The sequence below is a fragment of the Lepidochelys olivacea genome (genome assembly GCF_965140295.1).
Source record: "Lepidochelys olivacea isolate rLepOli2 genome assembly, chromosome: 8".
Taxonomy (NCBI): Eukaryota; Metazoa; Chordata; order Testudines; family Cheloniidae; genus Lepidochelys; species Lepidochelys olivacea.
The window spans coordinates 4,533,525-4,559,066 of NC_140418.1; the positions used below are offsets into that span (position 1 = coordinate 4,533,525).

Sequence of the window (25,542 nt, forward strand, 5' to 3'; positions counted from 1 at the left end):
ACCCCGTCTTCTGCACTCCCTGGCCCAGCAGGCCTGCCGGGGGTTTGGAGCCTCTTGCTGGAATGGGCATGGCTGTCTCCTCCGGAGCAGCTGTCCCCTCCCCACCCCCCCAAGAGACCCCTCACTGGGAGCAGCTATTCCGTCATGCTCATTGCACAGATTGGCACCCAGCCAGGGGCTGGTGAGGAACTCATTTCTCTGAGTTGGGCAGTGCTCTGGCAGCCAGAAAGGCAGGGGATCACAGCAAGTTCACAGCGCTGTATCTCAGGGCCTGAGGACGCCGGGAGGAAAATTTAACCAAACTAGTGCTTAGGCTCATACTCAAAGCAGATCCAGCCATGCGCTGATGGAGGAGTTAGCCTCCTGCTGAGAGGAGACCGGTAATCCAATGCCGGCCTGGGTTTTGCCGGTACCGGGTTCAAGTCCCTGCTGTGCCAGGCTTCCTGTGTGACCTCGGGTAGGTCACAGTCTCCCTGGGCCTCAGCTCCACCCTTACAGAGGAGGATCACCTGGGCATTAGCATATGCATCCCCCTGATTGTGAGGTGCTCACGCGTTACCGCAATGGGCACCGTATAAACACTTCAGGAGGGCCAGTCCTTAACCAGCACTCGGGATGCTCATCCAGACGTGGCTTGTGGATCCCACGACACTTCTCAAAACACCAGGCAGCCCTGGTATCCTGGCCAACGTGCACTCCACATCCAAAGCCGCGTCCGAGGGGGAGAGTTACTTGTGACCCCGCCCCGGTGCTGCACTAACCGACAGTCCCTGAACTGCCAGGACCCAGGTCTGGCTGGAGAAACGCCGAGGTACCCAGAGCACAGACGATACTTTTCTCCGTCTGTGCATGATCCATTTCCGTGGCTGACCTGTACCAAACTAGGGCTGTTTATCAGCTGCCACATCTACCATTCCACGTGATGGAGTTATGGTATTTTCTAGCCTGTGGTGAACGCTTGCATCACAGGTGACATGAAGACACAGGGCTGCGAGGAATGCGATATGCCCGACTGTTCCCACAAGCACTCAACCACCATCACCCGCAAATACTTTCCCGAAGAACAAACCAGCTCCAAGCCCCACTCACTCCAGCAGCCAGTCAGTCACGGGCCCCTTACAAAAGGGCTCCGAGAATAAGATGCAGTCCACTGCTGACTGCATCTTGCCCAGTTAGACACCCAGAGCAGGGCTATACGTACAGCGAGTGCCTCCTCTTCCTCGGCTCCGGCCCCGGCCCCTGCCCCGGCCCCTGCCCCGGAAGGCTCCTCGCACTGCTCCTCCCTCGCTCTTGACACTGGAGGTTTCGTCGTGATCAGGCCAGTTCCGCTCGTGCTTGTTATCCGGGTGCCAGCCTGCGGGGGAGCAAGGGGGACACTAGAGGTGAGGTGAAAGCGCCCTCTGCTGGCTCCGATGTGCAATTAGGCCTGGGGATTGCGCCCCCATTGCCCTCTGTCCTTCGGCAGGTACCAGAGTGCCCTGGAAGGAGTCTAGCATCTAAAGCAATTACAGCCTCTTTGTAATGCTCCCTGAACAAGTGACACGGCTAAAGCCCTTCTCTGCGCCCAGATGAGCTCTTTACCTCGGGGGCAAATGCTTCAGAGTCCAGGCTTTCCCCGACCCTCTCCTGCGTTGGAGAAGAGTGGCTGGGAAAGGGCCCATCTGGCATTATCGTACCATGACCGACACGGTCCCGAGAGCTTCCCTTGGGAAGTCGTCCGTAGCATGCCCCTGACCGCAGCGTCCAGGCGCCGCTCCCTGCAAGCGCTCAGATCCAGCGATGGCTGGTGGAAATGCCACGGGGGAACCCCAGGTAGGCTGGGAGTGCTGCAGCAGCCATGCCACCAGGTGCCGAGAGGGGGGGGAGCTACCGCCTGCCCCTGCCCCCCACCCCCAGCCCAGCCCACCCACCTTTCAATTCGCTGCGGTTGTTGGAGGGGTGCCTGTGTTGCTCATTCTGCCGGTTGTTCCGAGAGGCCGTTTTGTCCCTGGGCGCCTCCGCCTTCATGTCTATTTGCAGAGGGACCCACTTGTGCTTGTTGCCTGAACGAGGGACAGGATTTGGGCATGACACAGCTTTAAAAGGAAGAACAAATCTTTGCTTCCACCTCCGCCCTCCCCTTCTCCCTGCATGTTCAAGCAGGGACAAAAATCTAGGGTGCATCCAATTCCAGGCCAGAAGGCGCTTGGGCCTCTCACACAGATCCCCCCCTCTGTGCGGCTCCTGCTGGCCCGCTGCCCTGAAAACAGCCTCAGGGAGACTGCAGAACCATAGCACAGGAGGGCTGGGTGTGGCTCCCCTCTGGCTCACCAGTGCCGCTCCCTTCCCCACAGTCTCTGCCGCTCTGGGGAGCTCAGGGCCATGGGGCTGCTGCACTGGACTTCAAAGCTTTCTGCCCCATGCATTCGGTGCTTGCACATGGCCCCAAAGTCACTCGCAGACCTCGGACCAGACCTGGTGAACTTCAAAGCACAAGGAGGAGACCGAGACGGTTCTTGCCATTGTGCGCACTCCGCTCATGGCCGGATTTCCTGTTGCGCCCTGGGATCGAAGCAGGCTTCCCCCTGGAAAGCCGTCTCCTGGGGTCGAGTGCAACAGATGTCTCCCCACGCACAGCCAGCCACCGCCCCAGGAAAGATGATGAATGGGGCCAGTCCGTCCATCCGAGAGGCAGGCTATGGTCTTCCCTGAACTCATCGAGGTCTGAAGAAAGCACTGAACCCAGGGGTCCCTGTACCCACGGGATGAGGGGCGCCACGGTCACGCTCCTGATGTTCTAGTTCTGATGCTTTTTGCAACCTGGGGAACTTACATGCGCATAGCTACATCTCGCAGGGCTGTGAAAAATCCACTCCCCCGAGACCCAGCTCTGGTGACCTAGTCCCCATGCAGAGAGTGCTAGGTCGACGGATGAATTCTCTCAGGGAGGTGCATTAACTGCGTCAATGGAAGAAGGGAGTCTCCACACTGAATGATGCAGCTGCGTCGCTGTAGCAGAGTAAGTGCAGACGTCCCCTGACTCTTTGCTACCCCAGCTACCCTGAGATGAACAGGAGAGACGCCAAGACTCCCGGAGGGCAGAGGTGGCCAATGCACAGATTCCAGGCCCAGCACCGGCTGCCGCCTCAGATCCAGGGACACAGCCTCACTCCCTTTCATGCCTATCCATTATCTCTTGTTTACAAGCAGCTACAACAGAGCCTAGACCAGGTTCCACGTGCCTCTAACGTCGCCCAGCAATAGACCCAGCTCGCCAGCTGATCCCCAACAGCAGTGATGAGCGAATGCCCTCTCCCCAGAGGCTGTAGAAAAGGAGAAACTTCCCCTGGAGATCAACCGAGCTGGACTATTTTGGATCAAGCAGAGTAGGGGAGCGAGTCCCAGAGCAGAGGGACCCTCATGGGAAATACCCCTGCAAACAACTGATGCAGATCCAGCACCCCACTCAGTAGCCGTGATTGCACTGGGGGGGGGGGAGAGGGAATCGGTGGGGGGAGAGGAGGAGGGGAGTCTCAGGTTGGCAGGTGCCAGGCCATTTAGGGCTTCATAGGCCAAAAGCAAATCAACAGTAATTCTATCCAGAAGGGCAGCCGGGGCGGATGGTGAAACAGCAGGACTCTCTGCTTAGCAGGCGCCACCCCTTGCTTCTGCACCAGCTTGTGAATGGATTTCAGATGCAGCCCGAGGGACGCAGGTTACAATCGCCCATCTGGAGGTGGCCAGAGAACTGGGACAGCCAGGGCAGCATGACATCAAAGGTCATGACATCATGGAAGCTGGCTCGGCCAGAACCAAATCCCCAATCTTCCAGCAGTCCCCTGGAATCTCACCCACCCCTCTCCCATTCTCACCTTTCTTCTTCTGGGCCAACTTCTGGTTGTCGTCGTCCCCGTTCTTCTCCTCCCCGGACTCGTCTGATTTGGTTTTCAGGTTCTCTTTGCCATCGCTCCCATCCCCTTTCTCCTGTTCTTTCATATCTTTCTTGAGGGGCAGCTTCCGGAGGGGCTGGGGTTTGGGTGGCTGCTGGAGACAAGAGCCAGGCAGGTGAGGCAAAGGATGGTGGGAGCGGGCTCAGGACAGACAACGCAGAGCTGGTCAGATCCACCTGCCAGAGCCACGCCCATCTAGCCCCGCAGAGGGGAAGCGGGAAGGACAGTTACTAGTCTGGGGATGGGATCCCAGCATCTCACCCTGGGGAGACGACAGGCCCCGGTAAAGAGCAGCTCAGCTAGCAAGGGCTTGAAGACAAGTCGGAGTGAGCTTTGCATGCTCTCTCGTCACCCCCAGTGCACACCTGGGCACGGTACCGACAAGAGTTCATCTGGAGGGGGAGCAACAGTGGGGAGAGGATTCCTAAAATCAGGGAGTAGACATAAGGGATGCTCACAGGTGTCTGTTGCATTAGGATGCTGGGTCTGGTAAAGATTCGCACCGCAGAGGGGAGAAGCTGGGTAGCAATGGGGCACCGACTGACAGCAGCTATTGCATGGCCAGGAAACTAAGGCTGAAAGGAAAGTGCCCAAAAATAGAACAGCTTTGACAGCTCCTGCATCTGGGCTGCAGCAGCACGGGGCCATGCCCCTCATGAGGGCCAGCGTTAGCAGGCACCAAGCCATGGGCCGTTCCGCTGCTCAGCCAGGAGCTCTCCGCTTTCACCTGGGTAACTCGACCCCTGCACCAGAGATCCAGCTTACTGAACTTCCCTGCCCAACTCACTGCGCCCAGGGTTCAGAACAGGATCCAGGCTCCCCGTCCCAGAATAGCACCGCTGAGCGAGGGAGCCCAACATGCAGGGAATCCCTAAAAGGAAATCCTCTGCACCCGGGGCCACAGCAAGCTATTCCTGGCTGCCTCCTGAGCCGATGCCCAGCACCCCAAAGAGTCGCTCAGCTGGAGCTTCCAGGGCTACAGCAGGAGGCAGTGCCCACAGGGCCATGACCTGAACTCCAGCTCTGACCCCCCCCCCCCCCACACACACACAGAAAACACCGAGGAATGCTTTTGGCTGAGATTCCCCTGGGGCCTCCTGCCTCCGAGATGAGCAGTGCACAGAGGGGCTCTCCCCCATAACATACCGTCCAACACGCGCTAACACATGGAGAACATACGTGGTTTACAGCTAGGGAGCAACCTGGAGGGCGTGAGCCATCCTGGCACACTGGCAGCTCCAGTGGCTAGACACAAGCTTTGCGGGGAGCTCTGGTCAGGCCCTTCTCCCAGCAGAAGAAATATCTGTGCTGGTACACCGCCGAGGGGGCTGGTTAAGGCAATCATGAAAGTACAGTTTTAACCAGCATGGGGTCACCGGCTTCACAACCGGACCACATCCTTCTGGCCTGCAAAGGTCCCCATCTCTATCTGTTTCCGAGAGTAGTGGGCAGAGGGAACACAGGAAGAAAAAAAAACAAACACACACTTTCAGCTCAAGGGTTAATTCTAGAGGACAACAGTGCAGAATTGGGGGGTCAGGGAGGAACTCCAGGCGGAAAGAGGAGCTGGGCTAGAGGAGAGATGCCACCTCAGCTCCACTTCAGGGAGCAGCATGTTGTGATACCAACTTCAGAACAGCCGCACAAGCTGAGGGCATCCGGCTTCATTCCTCCCTTGCTTGAGAAGGCTGCAGGAGCCTGGTACGTTGGAAGGTTGGGTTTATAAAGCAGCATCCATCCCCCCAGGCACAAAGGTCACTGTAATTGTGCTGAGTTAGGGTATTCTGAACAACCACGTGTCTTCTCAGTGGGTAGATGAAAGTGCTTCCAACTCTCACTTTGCACAGCATGTTCCTCACTGACTGCTCAACCTGCTACTTTAGCTTTTTATTAGTATTAAAGGGACAATCCATGGTTCAGATTTGAGGCTGGGCTTGTAAAAGCAATCTTTTACCCAACCTAAGCAACACACCCAGGCTCGTGTTTTGTTTGCAGTTCTGACGAACGGAGGTTTAAAACATCCATTCCCCTGCTCTTCCAACCCAAACACTGCAGCCTCCAGAACTGGAAGGCAAAACCACCTAGGAAAGTAAGTGAAACAAGAGCTGCATGATCTATGCTTTAGCTATTTATTTTTAAGAGGAGATTCTAGCTCTTATGGTTGCAGGGATCACCTTTAAACATCACTCTAGCATAAACCTGATGCAATGCCATCTTGGTGAGTCTGCCTGCAGCCTCAGCACCACCACTGCTGCTCAGAGCTTTGCTCAACAGCAGCAGCCTGAAATGAATAAGTGCTTGGGTCAATTTCATGGCAACAATTCAGAAACCAACCCCCGCCCCCCCCCAGGTTACAAGGAAAGGGCCAATAACGGCCAATTTCATGTTGCTGCTGGGAAAAGCAATGAGCAGCTGAGACATGTACCAGTGCTTTTTCCCTGGGCAAAAGGTCTTTATAAGAAAGGAGGCTAAATTTAGCACACAACACCGCTCCTCTCCAGTAAGCAGAGGGGGCTTCAAACTCAGGAACCCACTAGCAGGAGACTACAAATGATAGACCATGCCCCAAGCAGGGTCCAGAGGCATCACCTTGGTGGGAAGCTAAGCAAGAGCTGGTGAGAGAGGTTGGGCTTGAAGGCTGCCTAAGGGCAGCTGGGCCTTTTAGTACATTTAGTTCTCTGGTTACTGGGAGGCTGCCAAATTTGTCAAGAACCAGAGGGAGTATAAGGGAGACAGAGGGGATCCATTAAAGGTGAGTGGAGTACACAGAGACTTAACGGGGGTGGAGATAGAAGGGAAGCAGAGCAGGAGCTGAAGGATTATGGGGCAGGTGGTAGAGAACAGTCTGAAGAAGAACCAGAGAGTGAGAGCGCAAAGAGGAAAACAGACACTGAAAACAGCACAGGGAAATATACATTGGCCTGTTGTGACAAAAGAAAAACGAAGGGAACAAAGAAAGCAACTCACACAAAAACTTACATTGTATAGGCATTAGAATCTGCCCAGAGGAGGACAGTTAAGAAAGATACACAAACAGTACACAGCTGTTTATTGCTTGCATTCCGGGGAGTAGCAGCCTAGCTCTGTCCACTGTGGCTAGCAGGACTAGTCCATCAACTAGCAGGTCTCAGGTAACTTTTCCAAACCCTGCTATAATAATCTGTGGTGTTATTGGTAAAATAGGCACTGAAATGTGATAAAGGAAGATTTCAGCTGACAGTGTCTATTTCAGCTGTTTTAGGGACAGAGAAGCCCTTAGGAGACCTCGCTTCCAAAGGAAAAGCCCACAGGACGTCTTGGTCTTGAGTGGTCAACTTTTCTAGAGTTCTCTGCCCCCAGAGAGAAGAGGGGACATCGCTTGTTCGCCAGGGAAAGCTCGGATGCTGCCGCGTGGTAGAGTGTTTTGTTTGCAGGGTCGTGCTTCTTACCTGGATGCTCTTGTGGGCTATTTCTCCAGGGGTCGGCCAGTTCGTGGCATCACCAAAGTCACCCACCTTTATTCAAAAAACAGAGAGATCTCGTTAGTACAGTGATCTCAAGCGCTGGTTCTGAAGGGCTGCTTCCTCGCATTCAATAGGCCAATATCCCTTCTCCCCCTTCCAGAGCACAGGGCCTGGGCTAGAGGATCGGACTGACAGCCTCTCACCCCATCCAACAGCATCCAGTACCAGATGCTTCAGAGAAAGAGACAAGAAACATCCTCGTGGACACCTATGGACTAACATGCCTAAAGGAGTGGTTGCTACCTACCTCAGGGGGATCCGAGGTTGGTTTATGCCCCGAAGCCTCAGGGTATATAGCCCTTAAAATCCACGCTTCTTAGACAGGATAATTATTATCCACATGAAGTGTCACCCTCTTTAAAATTCTGTTAAGTGCTTGATCTCAACGACCTGATGGGCAACAAGTTTCATGGGCGAGTTATACACAGCGTAAAACATTAATGCCCGGTGGTTTTAAATGTACTGCCTTGGATTTAGTTGAATATCCCCCTATTCTTAAGTGACGGATGACCGCACCCCAGACCCACTCTGGGCGGTTCACTGTAACCTTCCGACTGCTAGCTGGCCACAGACAGTTTGATGACCCTGCTTTTAGCTCTGGGTCTTTCAGCTCAGACAAAAGACGGTCACGTGTTCAGAGCCACAAGGGTCAGGTTCAAGCCCCGTGGCCAACAGCTCACCCAGATGAGCGGGGTAGTAAAAACAGAAATAGCAGCTGCTGACACCCCTCTTTATACGCCTCACTACTGCGTGGAACAATCATCTCTTCCCTAGGCTCTTTCCAGACCCCCAGGCAATTTCATTGTCAGTCTCTAAATCCCCTCTATTTCTACAATCAAATGTCTGGAGCTGAACTCCTACCTCCCGGGGGGAGGGATAGCTCAGTGGTTTGCGCATTGGCCTACTAAACCCAGGGTTGTGAGTTCAATCATTGAGGGGGGCCATTTAGGGATCTGGGGCAAAAATAAGGGATGGTACTTGGTAGGATGATTTAGTTGGGGATTGGTCCTGCAGGGGGTTGGACTAGATCTCCCGAGGTCCCTTCCAACCCTGATATTCTAGGATTCTATGATCCTGGTGCCGCCTGGTGAGGTCAGACCACAACTGCAAGGCTCCGCGGGGTTTCAGCACAGCCCCGTTTCCCCCGAAAGAGGAGCAGAAAGAGCACCAGGGCCTTCGGTGCTGTTAATCCAGCTGGGATACCAAATTCACTTTCAAATTCATTCTAAAAGCTCATGCCACCTGGGGGCAGATGACTGCAGGGCTCACTCACATTAAACAGCACAACTGCAATCAAGTGCTGCCAGAGCTCTGTGCTCAGCTGACGGCAAGAACAGGCATCTGGTTTCCATTCAATCCACCCAGAGCAGCCTCCAAGGCCACTCACAACACACCATTCATGCGCCTTCCCTTGTGAGGCTGGAGCTTGCCGGTGAAGCGGTTTGGTTTGCAGGGCAGTTATAACACCATTTACTGGTGTCTCCACTTGATCTAGTTTTCAAACCTGATGCTTTGAGAACGAGAGGTGTTTCCAGGGGAAAAAAGGCAGAGCGTGGATGTCTCTTCCCAAACAAGCAGGGGAGGAACATTAATGCTCAAGAAAAAGGACCAGAAGATCATGCTCTGGGGAAAGCACAGTTGCCCTTTGGAGAGGAGCAGCCAGTGATGAGTGCAGGCCCCCGGCGTTCTCAGGGGGAGAGTCACACAAGACGTTATGCTATTCTGCTTGCAGGGCAATTTTCCGTATTCTCACCCAACAGAGGATTTGTATTGGCTGGTTGGTTTAAAAGGAGAGTTGAGTGGCATGGTCCAGCTTCTCTGCCACCACACCGTTCACTTCAACAGCCCATTCCTGCATTCAGCAGATCCCAGCCCGCTCCTAGGCCAGGGGGATTTCAAACCTGCTACCCAAGGGCTGTGCCACCTTAGCTCAGCACCGGTAGCGTCAGGATCTCCTGCCCTGCCTGAAGGATCTCAGGCATCGACAGGACTTCGAGTTGACGGAGGCCCTCGTCACGGTCCATTGTGGCAAGCTTAGTTAGGGAGGGTCTCGACATGAGCTGGGGCCTGACTCCCTGACGGAGGTGTCGAGCTGCCCAGCACGGGTCCAGGCTCTCCTCCGGCCCTCTCCTTCCCCTTATGGGAAGTAGGAGATCTTCCCCTCGCAGACCTCTTGGGCTTCTTGGCCAGGGCCGGGGATCGGCGCCAACTCGTAGATGGCACAGGTGGGGCGCTCCGTACCAACACTGCGGTGCTTGGGGCCGACTCGGACTTCTGCTCCAGTGCCGGGGTCAACGCCAACTCCATCAGGAATGTTGTGAGATGGAGGACTCTCTTTTTTCATTCTGGGTTTGAACGACTTACAGATGTGACAGTTGTCACTTGTGTGTCCTTCTCCTAGACACCTTAAAACAACCGATGTGCGGGTCGCTGATGGGCATGGGCCGTTTACAACTATCGCATGGTTTAAAGCCAGATGATGGGGGGGGCATGCCCCATAGGGTGACCAGATGTCCCGATTTTAGAGAGAGAGTCCTGATTTTGGGGTCTTTTTCTTCTTATATAGGCCTCTATTACCCCCCACCCCCGTCCTGATTTTTCACACTTGCTGTCTGGTCACCCTAATGCCCCGTCCCTAGGCTGAGTCCCATCCAGGACCAACGAACGAGAACTAATACGAAGGGTGAATACTGAACTATACACAACTATTTTACAAAGAAACGCTCGTGAGACACACTGAACTAAGCAAAAGCTAGCCGAAGCAGCAGACATTCCCACACCGTCACTGACGGCAAGAAGGAACTGAGGGTGGGGGGGAGCCGGTGGCGCCCCGTATACCGTGCCAGGTGGGCGCCACTCCAGGGCCGGTCTCCTACAGATACTGGTGAGGGAAAACCTTCCAGCACCGGTGCATGCGGCGAGCACACACCCCTAATATGGAACGGACATGAGCAAGCTCTCGAAGAAGAAACAACTGTCTCCGACGGACAGCATGGAGCAGGTCCAAGCGGGTGGGGAACGGTGGTTGTTCTAGGCACCCACACGGCACTGTGCATCGTCCATCCACATCACCGACATCGACCCATCCGCACATGCATGTGGGCTCTCACCCACCCCCGGGAGGCAGGCAGACATTGCACCCAACACACAGGTGGGCGGAGGGCACCTATTTAAGTTGTTCCCGTCACTGTGGCATCGAGGCACAAGATGGGCACGAACCCTGCCTCTCCGGGTGATGAGAAGCTCCGCTGTGGGAGAGCCCTAGGAGATGCTCTGACGACAGGGGCTAGGCAGGTGCCGAGCAGGACTGACAACCCCAGCGCCGCAAGCTCTTGTAAACACAGCAGCTGGGAGAAAGGCAGCACTGCCACGGCCAGAGCTGGGCACTGCCACGGAAGCACCACACGCTGCAGGAGGCGCGCTAAAGTTTCCAGCGGCCACCCATAACCGGAGGCCGTGCACAGCTGCGGGGTGCGTGGGTGAGTGGAAATGCACGCTGCTCTGGAGTGGAAATGCACGCACCACTCAGAGAGCCGAGTTTGCTCCCCGGTGAGGTAACAAAAATACTGCCTCAAGTGGCATGGGAGGCAGCGTGGTCTAGGGGACAGAGCAGTGACCTGGGAGTCCACGAGACCTGGGGTCTAGCACCAGCTCTGCCACTGCGCTGTCAGGTGACCTTGGGCAAGTCACTTCCCCTCCAATGCTTTGCCTGTCTTGTCTGTTGCGGCTATAAGCTCTTGGGGGCAGGGACCGCATCTCCTTATGTGTACATACAGCACCCAGCACACTGGGTTGAATCTCGGCTGGGCCTCTAGGTGCTGCTGCAATACAGAAGACAAGCAGCGAGAGCCAGGTAATACACCACCAGAAACAGGAAGATGTAGAGGCAGACATACCTTGCTTCCTTTCCGCTGCCTGGGGTTTGCAGCCCTCACCACTTTGGCTGGAGTCGTATGTTCTGTGAAAAATAGAACAGAGGCGTTAATACGCAACACCAAGGGTTGCTAGAGCGTTCTCTCCACTGTCCATTGAGGCTGGCAGGCCACATGCTGGCACTGGTTGAGTTCTCTCCCTACCTGGGCCAGAGTCCCTCTTAGATCTTCCCAATGACCCTTCTCTTCCCCACAGTGCATCCAGGTGAGCTACCCTTCCCCTCCTCCTCGCTAAGGGCTGGATGGGTATGTCCGCACTGGGCCCAAGTCCTACTTCCATCCACACATCAATCAACCCGACTCAGGTCAGCAAGCACTGGATCTTAGGACCCTGCTCCGGGGTGGGTCAGAAGCCCTGGCATTTTGCAATGTGGAAGCAGGGCCAGCTGCATCTGCACACTGCAGTATGGACACGTTAGCACAGCTGTGAGACCAGATCCAACCACTGTAAACCCAGGTTACCAATGCAGTGCAAACTGAAACTCACCACAGCCTTGGAAACACCGAGTCCCCAAGCCCAGGTCCCAGTGTCCTGGGCTTAGCACGGAGCACAGGCAAACCCTACGTGGCCACTTCTGGAAGCTCCCAACCCCTCTTGTGGGAGAGGAGGAGGAGATCCCAGGAGGAAGTGTAATAAATGGGACAGGTTGGACTGATCTGCCCCAGAACGTGATTCTGAAAGGAGCGCGCCTGCTCTCTGCTGGATTGGCGGAGTGCAGCGTCTCTCTGACTATTCGATCCGGAGTCCACCCTTCTCCGCTTTGACCCAAATCACTCAAACGGAGAGTCCCCATTTCACCTCTGGGGGCCAAACCGCTGCAGATGTTGAGCCATAAAGACTTCAAAGACTTCACCTGCCACAGCCACAATCATGGAGGCTGCAGACCATGGTCCAATTCCCAGCACCACCTACCCTTCCCCAATCCACTCATCACCCAGCTCTGCAGGCAGGGAGAGTTACGCTCCGACTGACAGCCAGTGTTTCCTACAGGCCAACACACTGTTCTCCACCTCTACACTGCACACCCCACTTCAAGAGGGCTCCGTTTACAAGAGGGCTCCCTGCAACGCACGAATCAGGGTCAGTCTCACGAGTGCAGCTTTGCTCACTAACGGGGTGCCCAGTCCTGCCCCAGCCTGCTTAGCCCAAGCGAGAGGTGGGAAAGGAACCAGGGACACTAGCCCTTGGCCACCTGCACCCTGGTGTCTCACCTGAATTTGCAAGCAGAACAGGACAGCTGGAAATTGTGTGTGTGTGTGGGGGGGGGGGATATTTAATACAGGCATCTAGGAAGTGTGAGCACACAAACCAAAGACAGCGACATTACTGTATGGCGGTCAGTCAGGGCCCTTCACGTTAACATGGAGGGACAAAGGCCCAATGCCACCCCGGGTTCCAAAAGGCTAGTAAATACGGACACGCCTGCAATGGATATTACTGAGAGAGCGAATGCCAGGACGGGAAACAAGGCAGAATTACACCCAGCACGGCAGGGCTGACAGGAACGATGACCAGGGAGCGAAGGAACACAATGGCAACTGAATTCAGAGGGCTTTATGGTACCAGCAAAGCGCTCCTAGTGTGAAGGAAGAGAAACCGGCTTTCTACCGGTGCAATAAACCTGCCTCACCTCCCAAATGAAACACCTATACCGGTATGAGTGCACGGTTTGTCAGTATAGCTGTATCCACGCTAGAGACATTTGCGGTCTCGTCTCTGCCGGTCACGGATCGCACCCCTGACCACTTAGCTATGCCTATATTCCAATCTGCAGAGTTTGAAGCATCCACACAAGGGCCCACTGAACAATGAAGCTAGGGGACCCTGTTAAACTATATGCAGGGATGTGCTACAGTCTCGTACAGTACAAACAGGATTCAGCCAGGTTCTGCCGTCCATCTGCAAACCCCATCACAACCTAGGCTACAGCTACAAAGCTTGTTCGCATGGTTAGCAGACACGACCACATGGTGGTTTGAGCTGATCTACGCTGCAGGACGGCACACCACTGGCTGTATTGCAGGCAGGGGGGATTATCCTGCTGCAATTAGCTTCTGCAGCAGGACTGGTTTCTGGGATGGAGACCAGCCAGGAGACCTGTCCTCAACACACAGCCCCTCCCACACTCAGCATGACTGCCAGCTTGCTCAACTTGGACGCGGCTCTTTGGAGGAGGGGCAGTTAAGTGCCACCCAAAACTTAAATCTGCTGCTTAAGCAGCAAAACAAGCATGCCCTTGAGCAGCTGGGCACCAGCATGGCTTGATGAGCTTGGCTTTTCCCCAAGAGGGTGGTGGAGAGCTTTTAATGAGGGACACGTGGCTCTTGCTGCCCGGCATGTTGTATGTGCGCCCGGCTCCTTGCAACTGCTCTGATCTCGCACAGTCCCAGCAAAAGGCAGCAGCTGTGCGAGCGCCCTCTGCTAGGCAGCAACTGGAGAGACAGAGCTCCACAAGAAGGGAGCAGCTGAGTCTGCTCCTCCACCTGCCAGACAAACTACTGTCTCCACCGGCCCTGCTTCCATCCCCTCCTCAAGCAGGTGGGCAGAGGGAATCAGCTGCCCCGGACTGGCCATGACCATTCGAATCGGGACTGCAGAGTTTCAAATAGCTGCCCCGCTGGGAGGGACTGCAGCACGGCTCTGTGGGGGATTCCTGGCACCACAGAAGCGGGTAATACCCCCTTCCACACTGCATGCATGGACCCATGGCGCAGCCGTGTAAAGACCAGCATACGAGCATGCAGATGCATCCGCTGCACACAGAAGCCGCAGTATTGCAATCACAGGACTCTTTTGGGGCTGGCCTGGAAAGGGAAGAGGTTCAGCCATAGCCTCTCTAAAGGCATGCCGGGTGAGCACTACCATGTGTCATGGTTGCCACCATTCATTTCACGGTGCCGGTAGGATAACTATGTCTCCATTCATTAAAAGGTCACAGAAGGACAGACCAGCATCCATGACCCACTGCACAGGTGAGGAAGGATGGGCTTGTGGATAAGGCACTTGATGGGGGCTCAGATCTGGGTTCAGCTCCTGCGTCTGCCACAGCCTGCCTGTGTGACCTTGGGCAAGTCACAATTTCTCTGTGCCTCAGTTCCCCATCGGACATCAATCATCAGCTGTAAAATGGTGACAATGCACCATGTGTGTTTCTATGTACAGAACCTAGCACAATCGGGTCCCGATTGTTTATGTTTCTCCCACGCTTTGTCTATTTTGAATACAAACTCTGAGGCAGGGACTGTCTCCCAGCACTGTGGGAGCCTGGCACCTCTGGGCACTAGCATAATGACAACAAATAACTGCACAGGAGCGAGCGAGGGAGGCAGAAGAGACTGTAGGGGGAATTAAATGCTTTTCTTCTCACCTACACTTGGCATTCCCCACTCCTCCCCCCCCCCCCCCCCGGAGAAAACCCTGTCCCCCTCTAACATCCAGAAGATGCCCTGGAATGCCCTGCATTTTTATGACTTCTAGATGGTAGGACAGCACTGGGGAGGGGTTTTTCAGCTCCAGCTTCTCTGTGCCACTGATCCTGCAGCAGGTTTACTACAGCCATACCTGGGCTAAACTCCAGCTCCACCCCTCACCTTTCGCAGGTGCGGGTCCCAACATTTCACCCCTAGATGATTTTCACTCGCCAAGTCCATAGAGAACTATATCTGCACTTCCTCCCGGGCACTAGCTGTTCTGCCCAGAGGAAGGCTCATGACCCAGCACTTGAAGAATGTTTTTAAAACTGTTTGAAAACGATTCAACATCTCGGAGTAGAGCCTGGGCCAGGGGGAGCATAATGCCGCGGTTGTAACATCTGGCTGGAATTTCAGTTGTGAAATTGTTTTACAAGGTTTGATGCGAGCTGGTTCAGAGAAGATAGCTTTAAAAGCAGGGCGGGTCACATACGCGACCTCATTCATGCTTGCAACCATGTTATATTGTACGTTGATAGTCTCTCTAAACCTAAATATTTTTTTTTTTAAATGACTTAACTCCTGAAATTTTGAAGTGGTTTCCGTAGGGGGGTTATTTCCCTCCCCCCGCCTGCTCCCAATGGGTGTTGTGCTAAAAGTGGGATGGCTCATATGTGGCACATGTGTGCGCTTAACTACAAACGCACTTCAACTCTATGCACCCTGCTCCCTGCCAATACTTCTCCCCACCCCTCTGCCGCACACTCCCGGTACCACGCACTGCAGACAGCCAGGGATGAAAATGAAGGTAACCCCTTAATTCCGTTTTACCACCCTGCAAGCTCCATAGCAGCCTCCCAAGCAGGTAAGAGTTCACTCAGACCAGAATCAGTTCTGCAAATAGCAACCCTGCACAGCCATGAGACAGCCAGCAGACACCCCCCCACCCCCAAATCCCCAGGAACCGTCCTCTGCCGAGTGAGGGGAAAGCGAAAGGTACTGTGCACTCGGCAACACCCATTCCGGAGATGAGCCCACGGGACGATGGCCACTGGTACCCCTGCAACACTGGCTCAGTGGCTTTATTTCAACACAGGGAAGGGCAGTAAGAGAGGGGGCTGGAGGAGCACGAATATCCCATTGGCAGCCCCAGGCGACTGCAGATTAGAAGTGGCCGGGGCCATGCCGCGGGAGCCGCGCTGCGTCACAGAACGCCCCGCCTGGTTACCTCTGGACGCTCACTGCTCCTTGGAGCCAGCCTGCGTTACACAGGCGTTCAAAGTGGTCCTTTTCAGGCCATAAAGCCCAAGAGCGGGGCCAGGACGCCGAGCTGTGCACATTGAAATGCCAATGAGCCAAAATAAGAAGCGGCAAAGCAGAGTTTGCCCTATCAATTCCCCCTTCAGAGGGTTCCCGAGTGGGATTTTGCATAGACAGCAGCATATTCCCTGGTTCTGGAATTCTCCTTGCTAGCTGGCGCTCATCCACCGCCCTCTCACAGATTGCGATGCCAGAAAGTGGAGCCTGCAGTATACGTACCCGCCCGGTGGAGCAATGCTCACCATTAGGCTTAGTGTAGGAAGCAGAACTCTTTCCAAACAGCCCTTGAATTCCCCACTCCATGCCCACAGATGTCACAGGCTAAATATAGCCTCTCTAGGTGCCTTTTGAAGCGACAGAAACCCAGGGCCTGCTTTTCAACAACATCTGGAGCTCTCCTTGACTTCAACAGTAGCGGCGAATGTTCAAGCCCTCTGAAAAAAATCAATCCGCTAACACATCCAATTAACTATAGGGCACAGTGTCTTCAATTTACACTGTTAGCGGGCGTGTCTGAGGGCCAGGGAGACCCCCTCCTCCCCATCCCCTTCCTGCTGCCATTGTAATAGATATAATCCATCCAGCCCTCCCCCAGACTTCAACTCTCCCCCCACGCTGCAATCCTGCACCTACAACTCAGTGAGACACCCCAAGACAAATCTGGTCCACCAATTTCATAGGTATGTCCCCAGGGACACTCAGCAGCACGGATGAGGACACTGTGAGGCAAGGCCCTCTTCCCCAACTAGCAGGAGAGGGAGGCATGGTCGAAAGGAATGAACACAGCACTGGGAGCCAGGAACTCAGCTATTCTGGCTGCCTTGAGAGCCATCATTTAAACTGTCATTTGCTCATCTGAAAGACGGGAATACTACCGTATCATATGGAGGTGCTGAGAGGAACGATGTTTGTGGGGCCCTTGAAAAACAGAATGTGCCGAGCATGGTCTTGCCATGAGAGTTTTGAGCACTCTGTTCCGCTAAAATCCAAATGGAGAGAATACACAGGATGACAAGGAGGTAAATTGTTACCTCCGGACAAAGGGATCGAGCATGAGTTCCATTTGGCATAGGCAAGACCTGAGTGGATCGCACAGAGCCCCTTCCGACAAACGAGAACACAGAGCGAGCATGACCCAGCCAACTGTTGCATATCACAATTATCTACACACATATGCAGCAGCCCGGGAGCCTGCCGAGCCACTACCAGGATAAGCCAGTGCTGAGAGTATGAGCAGCTGCACACTTCACCATCCTCCGCTCGTTTAAATCAGCCCGGCGGATCCATGTGCCACCAGGAACAGGCGTTTGTGCCAGATATTTTACTCAGTCGCTTGTTGTGGCTGGTTTGCTCAGCTTACTGCAAAGGCTTCAGCAGAAAGTAATACTTCTTTTTAAACCAATGCATATGGAGAACTATGTACCATAAAGCTTTTTGGAGAAGACATTCCAGTGAGGTCTTTCCTGCCTGCACCCACGCATAGTAAAGAGCCCACGACACAGGCCTGACAGAGATCACCAGCCTGGATCACTATGAATATCCCCAGCTTATTCCTCGGCACATAAAGACTGCTGCACTTGTCTACGCAGTCCCTGAACCACCCGTAAGCAGCTCCTGATTTTGCAAATGGTATAAAGGGCCTGCTAACAGAGTCACTCGTGAATTCCAAATTAAACCCCGGCCTGAATCACTCCCTTTCACACGGCCCTTTCTGTGCCTTTATCATACGCCCAGGGAACGCTAGAACCCCCTAGGAACATTCGCGGCACTGTACTTTGTCCAGCTCCATTACGCTACAGCGTGCACAGGGAGAAAGAAAACCAGCACAGCAAAAATGCCGGAGGGTGGCAGACCCCACCCAAGCTGGCCCTGCAGAAACCTACCCAGCCCAAACTTGGTACACTGCAGGCATTGATAGGGCAGCTTGCATGCTGAGGAGGGGGTGGAGTGTGCAATCTTTAGGGAGGAAGATACCTCAGATAGAAGCCTTCACTAATTGCCTCATGGCTGGACTGGACACAGGTACCGGGGGACAGGGAGGAACCAAAGTAACGCGACTGCAAACCTGATTTAAGAAGTCAGGAGACTTTAGCAACAAGATGACAGCTCCCTGGTGAGGGTGGAGCAGAAATGCAGCTTCCTGGGAGCCCTATCATTTGCACCAAATGGACTTGGCTGAAGCTGCACTAGACTCAATTATTGCATGTGACCTCAAAGCCACAATTCCTTTCCAAGTGTATGTGGGCAATGCCTGCTTGGATTACCATGTGCCTGCTTAGTATTAGCTTATTACTGGTGTTCCCAGAACTAGAGGCCAGAATAGAGCTACGACCCCATTGTGTTAGGTGCTGTACAAAACACTTACTTGAGAGAGTCCCCACCTGGAAGAGTTTACAGATCAAATAGACAAGACAAAGGATGGGAAGGGAAGCTGAGGGCCAGAGACGTTGCTCAAGGCCACAGAACAAGTCAGTGGCAGAGCGAGGAATAGAACTCAGGCCTCAAGCCGCAGCCCACGTGCTATCTACTCCCCCCCACGGTCTCGCTCCTGGGGAATTTCAGATCCCAGTACAGCCTCACCATTTCTGGGTCTTGCTGTTTTGCAAGCTGGTCATTTCAGTGGGCTGTGTGGGGGAGAATGACACAAAACTGGTTTGGCTTCCCTAAATGGTTTGAGGAGAAAGTAGCATTGTCACAGGCAGACGCCACAAGAGGGGAAGTCCACCCAGGCTTGCGGGCTAATGAACACCTTTCAACTGTACGTGCCAAGACCACCACTGGAACCGGTACCGAGCACAACGCAGCGGCACAGCTCAACTCAGGCTCACCGGCGTTTGCAACACGCTTTGAAGATGAGCCGCGCGACGGAATGGCGAAGCATTACGCTCAGGCTAGGAGACAGGCTGGCTTATTACCTGCTTGGGGAAATCAAAAACAGAGCTTCAGCCAGCCTGGCTTCTTCGACAAGCAGCTCACAACGGCTTCCTAAGGGGTTGAATCGATCCGCGAGGCCCAGCTGGGGCCAGAGCACAGGCCGCCCAGCTAGATCACGGCCCTTTGCCACGCAGTTCCTGGCAAACTATTCCGACAGCGCGGAAAAGGGCCACCACCACCCAGGTATCTGCTGGAACTGGGCATTTCAAAAAGGAGCCTAAGACAGACAGGTGTTCTTCGCCCACTGAATGCCAACAGGAGTTGGGCACCTTGCATACCTAACTCCCTTAGGCTCCTTTGAAGAAACCAGCACTTTAGATGCTTAACAAGATTTCTAAAATCCAGACATTTAAATGGACAGAGACCATCCCATCACCACGACTGCCCAGGGCTTCAGGGAGCGCTTACTCCACACAGTATCCCCAGGGCGGGGGCACTCATGTGTACATGAGCCACCAGTATAGAGCCCGGGGGGCGGGGGGGGGGGGGGCTACAGGGCTCAGCTCCCTCCCCCAAAAAGCCCAGCTGCCCTGGCGTCCCCAGTGCAGTAATGTGCTGTCGTCAGCCCAGCCCGAGGAGGTCAGGGATTCTGGCAGTCTGCCACGGCTGTCCTAAGGAAGGAAATGGTGATTTTTAACAGTTCATCTCTCGGCCAAATCTGAGCAGAATTTAACTGGAGAAAGAAGAGGCACTTCTCTAGCCCAAGGAGCCTTCCCGCCGTGAATACCGCAAGCCTGCTGCGAACAGTGGAGGTGCAAGAGCTTCTTGAAGAATCCTTTACAACGGAAAGTGTTAGACAACCTAACCCTAGGTCAAATCAGCTCTCCCCTATAATACAATACACAAATCCTCAGGGGTCAGGGCACAGGAAAGCAACCAACAGGGGGAGAGGGGAAGGAGACGCTCTCTATGGACAGCTTATTCCTTAACTCTCTATTCAGAGGAGGATGCAAGAATCCCTGAAAGCAGCTACCAGATGCAGGACAGTGGACTCGAGGCAACACTGGATATTCCGGTTAGACAAGTACTGGGCTTTGCACTGACTTGACACCCACCCTTGCCAGGCAATTCATGCAGCAGCTGCAAGCACCAACGCTGGGTGGAGTGTGGGGGGCGTGGAACTTGCCCTTTTTTGGTGCGCGAGCTTTTTTAGGTGGATTAAGAATCAGCCTGTTTATTGCTGGTGGTTTTGTTTGTGGCACTGTCTACTTTACTTCAACAACCAAGGAACACTTTGGAGAAAGGACATCTTGGTTAAAAGTGAGGAGAGGCTTCCCTCCCACCCTCCATCTCTGCAATCCACGTAATGCCGGCAAGACTCCTGCACATGCAAGGAAGAACCGATCCCACACTGGGGATATTTCTAAAAGATAAATTTTTTTTTTTTCCCCAGAGTCTTAGGTCAGCTTTATACATTTTAAAAACAAAATACAGTCAGAGCCCCAAGGTTCAAAAATTCTTTAAGCACATAAAGTCAAAACTGAAACCTTCTTTAAACTGCCAATTTGCCCCAGTTACAGTCATCAGTGCAAACCCTTAGGACAGACAGGCAAAGTTGCAGTTATTTGCTCAAGTGCAACGTAGCTTAGTTTCATGGGAGCGGCAAACTGCACCAGCACAAACTGTGGCCTGGCCCATCTACACTAGCAAATTGCACCAGTGCAGCCACTCCGCTGTCAGAAATCCCCAGTAAATGAGGTGCGACAGTCCTAGAGAATGAAGCTGCCTATTCATTCGCACAACAGATACTGCACAACTACAGAACTAGCTAACTATTGTCTAAATCAGCCTCTGTATCAGATGACTGGAGGACAGGTAACGTAATGCTAATTTTTTAAAAAGCCTCCCGAGGTGATCCTGGCAATTACAGGCTAGTAGGCCTAACTTCAGTACCCAGGCAGATTGGCTGAAACTATTGTAAAGAACAGAATTATCAGACACACTGACAAACACGATTTGCTGGGGCGAGCCGGGGGAAGTCAACATGGTTTTTGTAAAGGGAAATCATGCCTCACCAAGCTATTAGAATTCTTTGAAGGGGGACAAACAAACATGTGGACAAGTCCACAGCGTACTTGGAGTTTCAGAAAGCCTCTGACAAAGTCATTCACCAAAGACTCTTAAGCGAAGTGGACAGCCATGGAATAAGAGGGCAGGTCCTCTCATAGGATCAGTAACCGGTTAAAAGATAGGAACCAAAGGGTTGGAATCAACAGTCAGCTTTCAGAACGGAGAGAGGGGTAAATAGTAGGGTCTCCCAAGGTCAGCACTGGTCCCAGTGCTTTTCAACATGCACAGAAGTGATCTGGAAAAGGGGTAAACAGTGAGGTGGCCAAGTTTGCAGATGAAAATTATCTTGAGGTTTTCGTAAGACCAAAGCCGACTGTGAAAAATTACAAAGGGATCTCACAAAACTGGGTGACTGGGCAACAAGACGGCAAATGGAATTCAGTGCTGATAAACACAATGTAATGCACACTGGAAAACATAATCCCAACTATACCAACAAAATGATAGGAAGTAAATTAGCGGTTACCACTCAAGAAAGATCTTGGTTTCACAGGATAGTTCTCTGACAACATCTGCTCAATTTGCAGCAGCCGTCAAAGAGAGATAACACTGTTAGGAATCACGAGGAAATGGACAGACGAGACAGAAAATATACTGCCACTGTATAAATCCATGGTACACGCATACCTTGAATACTGCACACAGTTCTGGTCACCCCATTTCAAAAAAAAAAAAGTTTAGAATTGGGAGTAGTATAGAAAAGGGCAACACAAATGATTTGACATATGGAACTTGAGAAGAGATTTCTAAACTGAATAATCCCGAGTCTTTTTAAAGAGATGACTCAAGGAGGATATGATGGAGGTCTATAAAATCATGACTAGTGTGGGGAAAACACATAAGGCATTATTATTTACCCCTTCACATAACAGAAGAACCTGGGATCACTCAATGAAGTTAATAGGCAGCAGGTTTAAAACAAACAAAAGGAAGCCTCTCTTCACACAACACACAGTCAACCTGTGGAACTCACAGCCAGGGCATGTTGTGAAGGACAAAAAGTACAACGGGGGGTTTGAAAAAGAACTCGATAAGTTCCTGGAGGAGGATAGGCCCATCAATGGCTATTAGCCAAAACGCTCAGAGACAACCCCATGCTCTGGGTGTCCCTAAACCTGACTGCCAGGCGGTGGGACTGGACGACAGGGGATGGATCACTCGCAATTGCCCTGTTCTGTTCATTCCCCCGAAGCACCTGGCACCGGCCACAGTCAGAAGCCAGGATACTGGGCTAGATGGACCATTGGTCTGACCCACTGTGGTGGTGCAGGCCGCCCTACTACCTACCTCCAGAGGGGAGGGACCCGTCGTCACCTCTCTTTTGTGACCACCAACCAGCTTGGTCACTCGTTAGTGCCAGATACAGCGGTGGCGAATGCTCACACTGGGCTGTAGAAAGTCCAGTAAGCCTAACGGACCAGAGAGAACCTCATTCTCACCAGCCTGTGATTTGGCTGGAAGTCTGGCTCTGTGCTGAGGAAGGGGATTGTGGGGTGGGGCAGAAAGACAAGTGCCAGCTCCCACCAGGCTTGGTTTCCTGGCTGCCTGCTCTCAAATAGCACTCAGTGCCTCCAGCCAAGGTTTGCAAGTTAACACCTCACGCGGGTGTGGAGGGTGCCCTTGTTTGGCTGCAAACAGACCCTGCTCAGCAGTGGGAAGGCTCTCTTCCCAATCGCAAAAAAAAAAAAAAAATAGTAAAAAAACCCCACCCATTTTCATTCAAAGAAAAAAAGCAGCAATGTGCCAGGAGACCTTACGATGCCAATGCCACTGTCTCCCAATGATACTGATCCAAAGGGGAAACAGAAGGCCTACAAAGCTTGGGAGTCACATATGGCTTAGAAGAACATCTCCAGTTACACTCCTAGAATTAAAAAAAAAAAAAAAAAAAAAGCAAGGCATATATAGCCTTCCGATTCAACGCATACATCAACAGTGGACACAGGCTCCCTTCCCTACAGGCAGGTTAGTCCAGAACGATCCCTTACAGAACTTCCTGCACCACCCTCTGAAGCTTCAGGAGGCGGTCACTGTCAGGGGCAGGATAGTGGACATGATGCACACCTGGTCTGATCCAGTCTGGCAACTGCTATGTAACTTTAAAGGAGAGTCTAATGTAAAGAAGCAGACACAGGAATATTAACAGGAGAGCCACTGGGAGACATCTGCAGGGAGCATGGGTGCCGCCCCCCCCCCCCCGATTATACAAGAGCTTTCTGAATCCCAAAAGCACCTGTGTCTCAGTGATCAACGCTCCTGTGGGAAGCCGATCATTTGGGCCAATTTCCAAAGGCTAAGTGCTGCATTGTGGGATGCAGTCCGGTGCCATCTGCAATGCTTGTGGCTTCCTGTCCATGCAACACACAAACCTCTGTGTGTCAGACCCAAGTAAAAGGCTTTGCCCTAAGCACCAGAGTGGAACAGCGCAATCAAGGCTTGTAGAACACCTGTTAAGCAGCAGCAAGCAAGAAATGCTGCAGGCGCTGGAAGCTCACAGCATTAAAACCGATTTGCCGCAACTCCGAGGGTAGACGGATCCCTCTCGCAAGTCCTACTGTAACAGCAAAATAAGCCAGGAGCTGCCTGCACCTCTCTACAATGTAGAATTTAAATTATGCAACTGCTGCAAGGATCACCTTCTAAAAATAACTTCAGAAAGGGTATCGGACAGACACGCAGGGAGCATGTGGGAGGTCTCCTATCTCAGCGCCCTGGAGCTCAGAGATCTCAAGCGCCATGACAACACGGTGGAATCGAAGTTCCGAATACAGTGCAACGATCAGACCCGGGGGGTGGGAGCAGGCCACAGCAGTTCTATCCTCAGCTCTGCAACAGACTCTCTGTATGGTCTTGGGGAAGGTGCCTGACTGCACCCCTTTCTTGCTGGGCAGGCTAAGCAAGGGCTTGCCTACACTGCCGGCCCTGTAGCGCCATAGCGTAGACCAAGGGTGGCCAAACCATGGCTTGCAGTCAAAATGCAGCTCACAGAGGCCCCCCCAGGCCCTCAAGCTCCACCTACCAGATGTGGGGGGGAGGGGGGGCGGCTTGGGGCTTCTGCCCTACGGCAGGGTGGTGGGGCTGGGGGCTGCTGCCAGGTACAGCTGGTGCCTGCTGAGAGTGGGGGGCACAATTTAAAGGTTCAGCCGTCCCAACAGCTTGAGTCATGCCCTCCGCCCCCAGGCATGTCCCTCCCTTACCCTCGGCAGCCCCACCTTGCAGCTCCCAGGTGACCCTACATGTACCCTGGCCCCCCATCACCTCTGGTTCTGCCCAGCAGGGAGGGGAGGTCTCAGAGCTTCAGCTCCACGGGGCATGCCTGCCGGGACACAGCTCTCGAACTTCTGGAAGCATGGCCTACATTCCTTGTTCCTAAAGTACACGTTTACATTTAGCCGTATTAAAATGCCTATTGTTTGCTTGAGTCCAGCTTACGAAGTGATCCAGATTGCTGTGTCCATGATCTGTCCACTTCATTATTGATCAGTCCCGCAATTTGTGTGTCATCTGCAAACTATGATTTTACATTTTCTTCCAAACCATTAAATAAAAAATGTTTAAAAGGCGTAGGGCCAAGAATCAATCCTTGCAGGACCTCGCTCAAAACGTACCCATTGATTGGGTGATTCTCTGCTTAGAATTACATTTTGAGACCTAACAGTAAGCCAATTTTTAAATCCATTTAACGTGTGTCATGTTAATTTTATATCTTTCTAGGGGTTTTTTTGGGGGGGGAGGGGGGTGTCAAAATGTCATGCAATACCAAGTCAAATGCCTTACAGAAATCTAAGTATATTACATCAACACGATTACCGTCATAAACCAATCTTGCAATAGCAAAAAAAAAGATCCTGTCAAATTAATTTGACAGAATCTATTTTCCACAAACCCATGTTGATTGGCACTAATTACATTACCCTTCTTCAATTCTTTGTCGAGTCCCCATATCAGCTGCTCCATTAGCTTGCCCAGGATCGAAGTCAGACTGACAGGCCTATAATTACCCAGGTTATCCCATTTACCCTTTTTAAATAATCGGCACAACAGTAGATTTCTTCCAGTCTTCTGGGACTTCCCCAGTATTACAAGACTTATTGAAAATTAACACTGATGGCTTAGCAAGTTCCTAGGCCAAGTCTTTTAAAGCTCTTGGATGCGAGTTATCAGGACTTGCTGATTTAAAAAACGACATAATCCCCCCTCCCCCCCAAAAAAATAGAACAGAAATGTATTGAACACGTCTGCCTTTTCTGCATTATTAATTCTACCATTTCCATCCAGTAATGGACCAACACCAACATTAGCATTCTTTTTATTCAAAATATATTTAAAACACGCCTCCTTTCTGTCCTTAGCTCCTCTGATCATAGATTTCTCCTTGATTAAGACTCCTTGTTCATTCCCACCTCTGCACACATTCCTGGTGCCCCTCTCAGAGCAAGCGAT

At 52.8% G+C, this 25,542-nt stretch overlaps 1 protein-coding gene across 2 annotated transcripts in view; it reads right to left on the minus strand.

Annotated features, from left to right (window-relative positions):
* The window catches only part of LARP1 (La ribonucleoprotein 1, translational regulator), a 73,674-nt gene that overhangs the window by 15,188 nt on the left and 32,944 nt on the right, over positions 1 to 25,542 (minus strand). The window contains exons 2-6 of one of the 2 annotated variants that reach the window (XM_084635874.1): positions 11,329 to 11,390; positions 7,358 to 7,423; positions 3,852 to 4,020; positions 1,911 to 2,042; positions 1,202 to 1,354 (exon numbers count right to left, since the gene is read on the minus strand). In XM_084635874.1, coding sequence (XP_084492000.1) covers positions 1,202 to 1,354; positions 1,911 to 2,042; positions 3,852 to 4,020; positions 7,358 to 7,423; positions 11,329 to 11,390 — 582 coding nt within the window. Of the gene's footprint in view, positions 1 to 1,201; positions 1,355 to 1,910; positions 2,043 to 3,851; positions 4,024 to 7,357; positions 7,424 to 11,328; positions 11,391 to 25,542 lie in introns of both variants that reach the window. The other variant, XM_084635873.1, reaches the window with a different exon arrangement.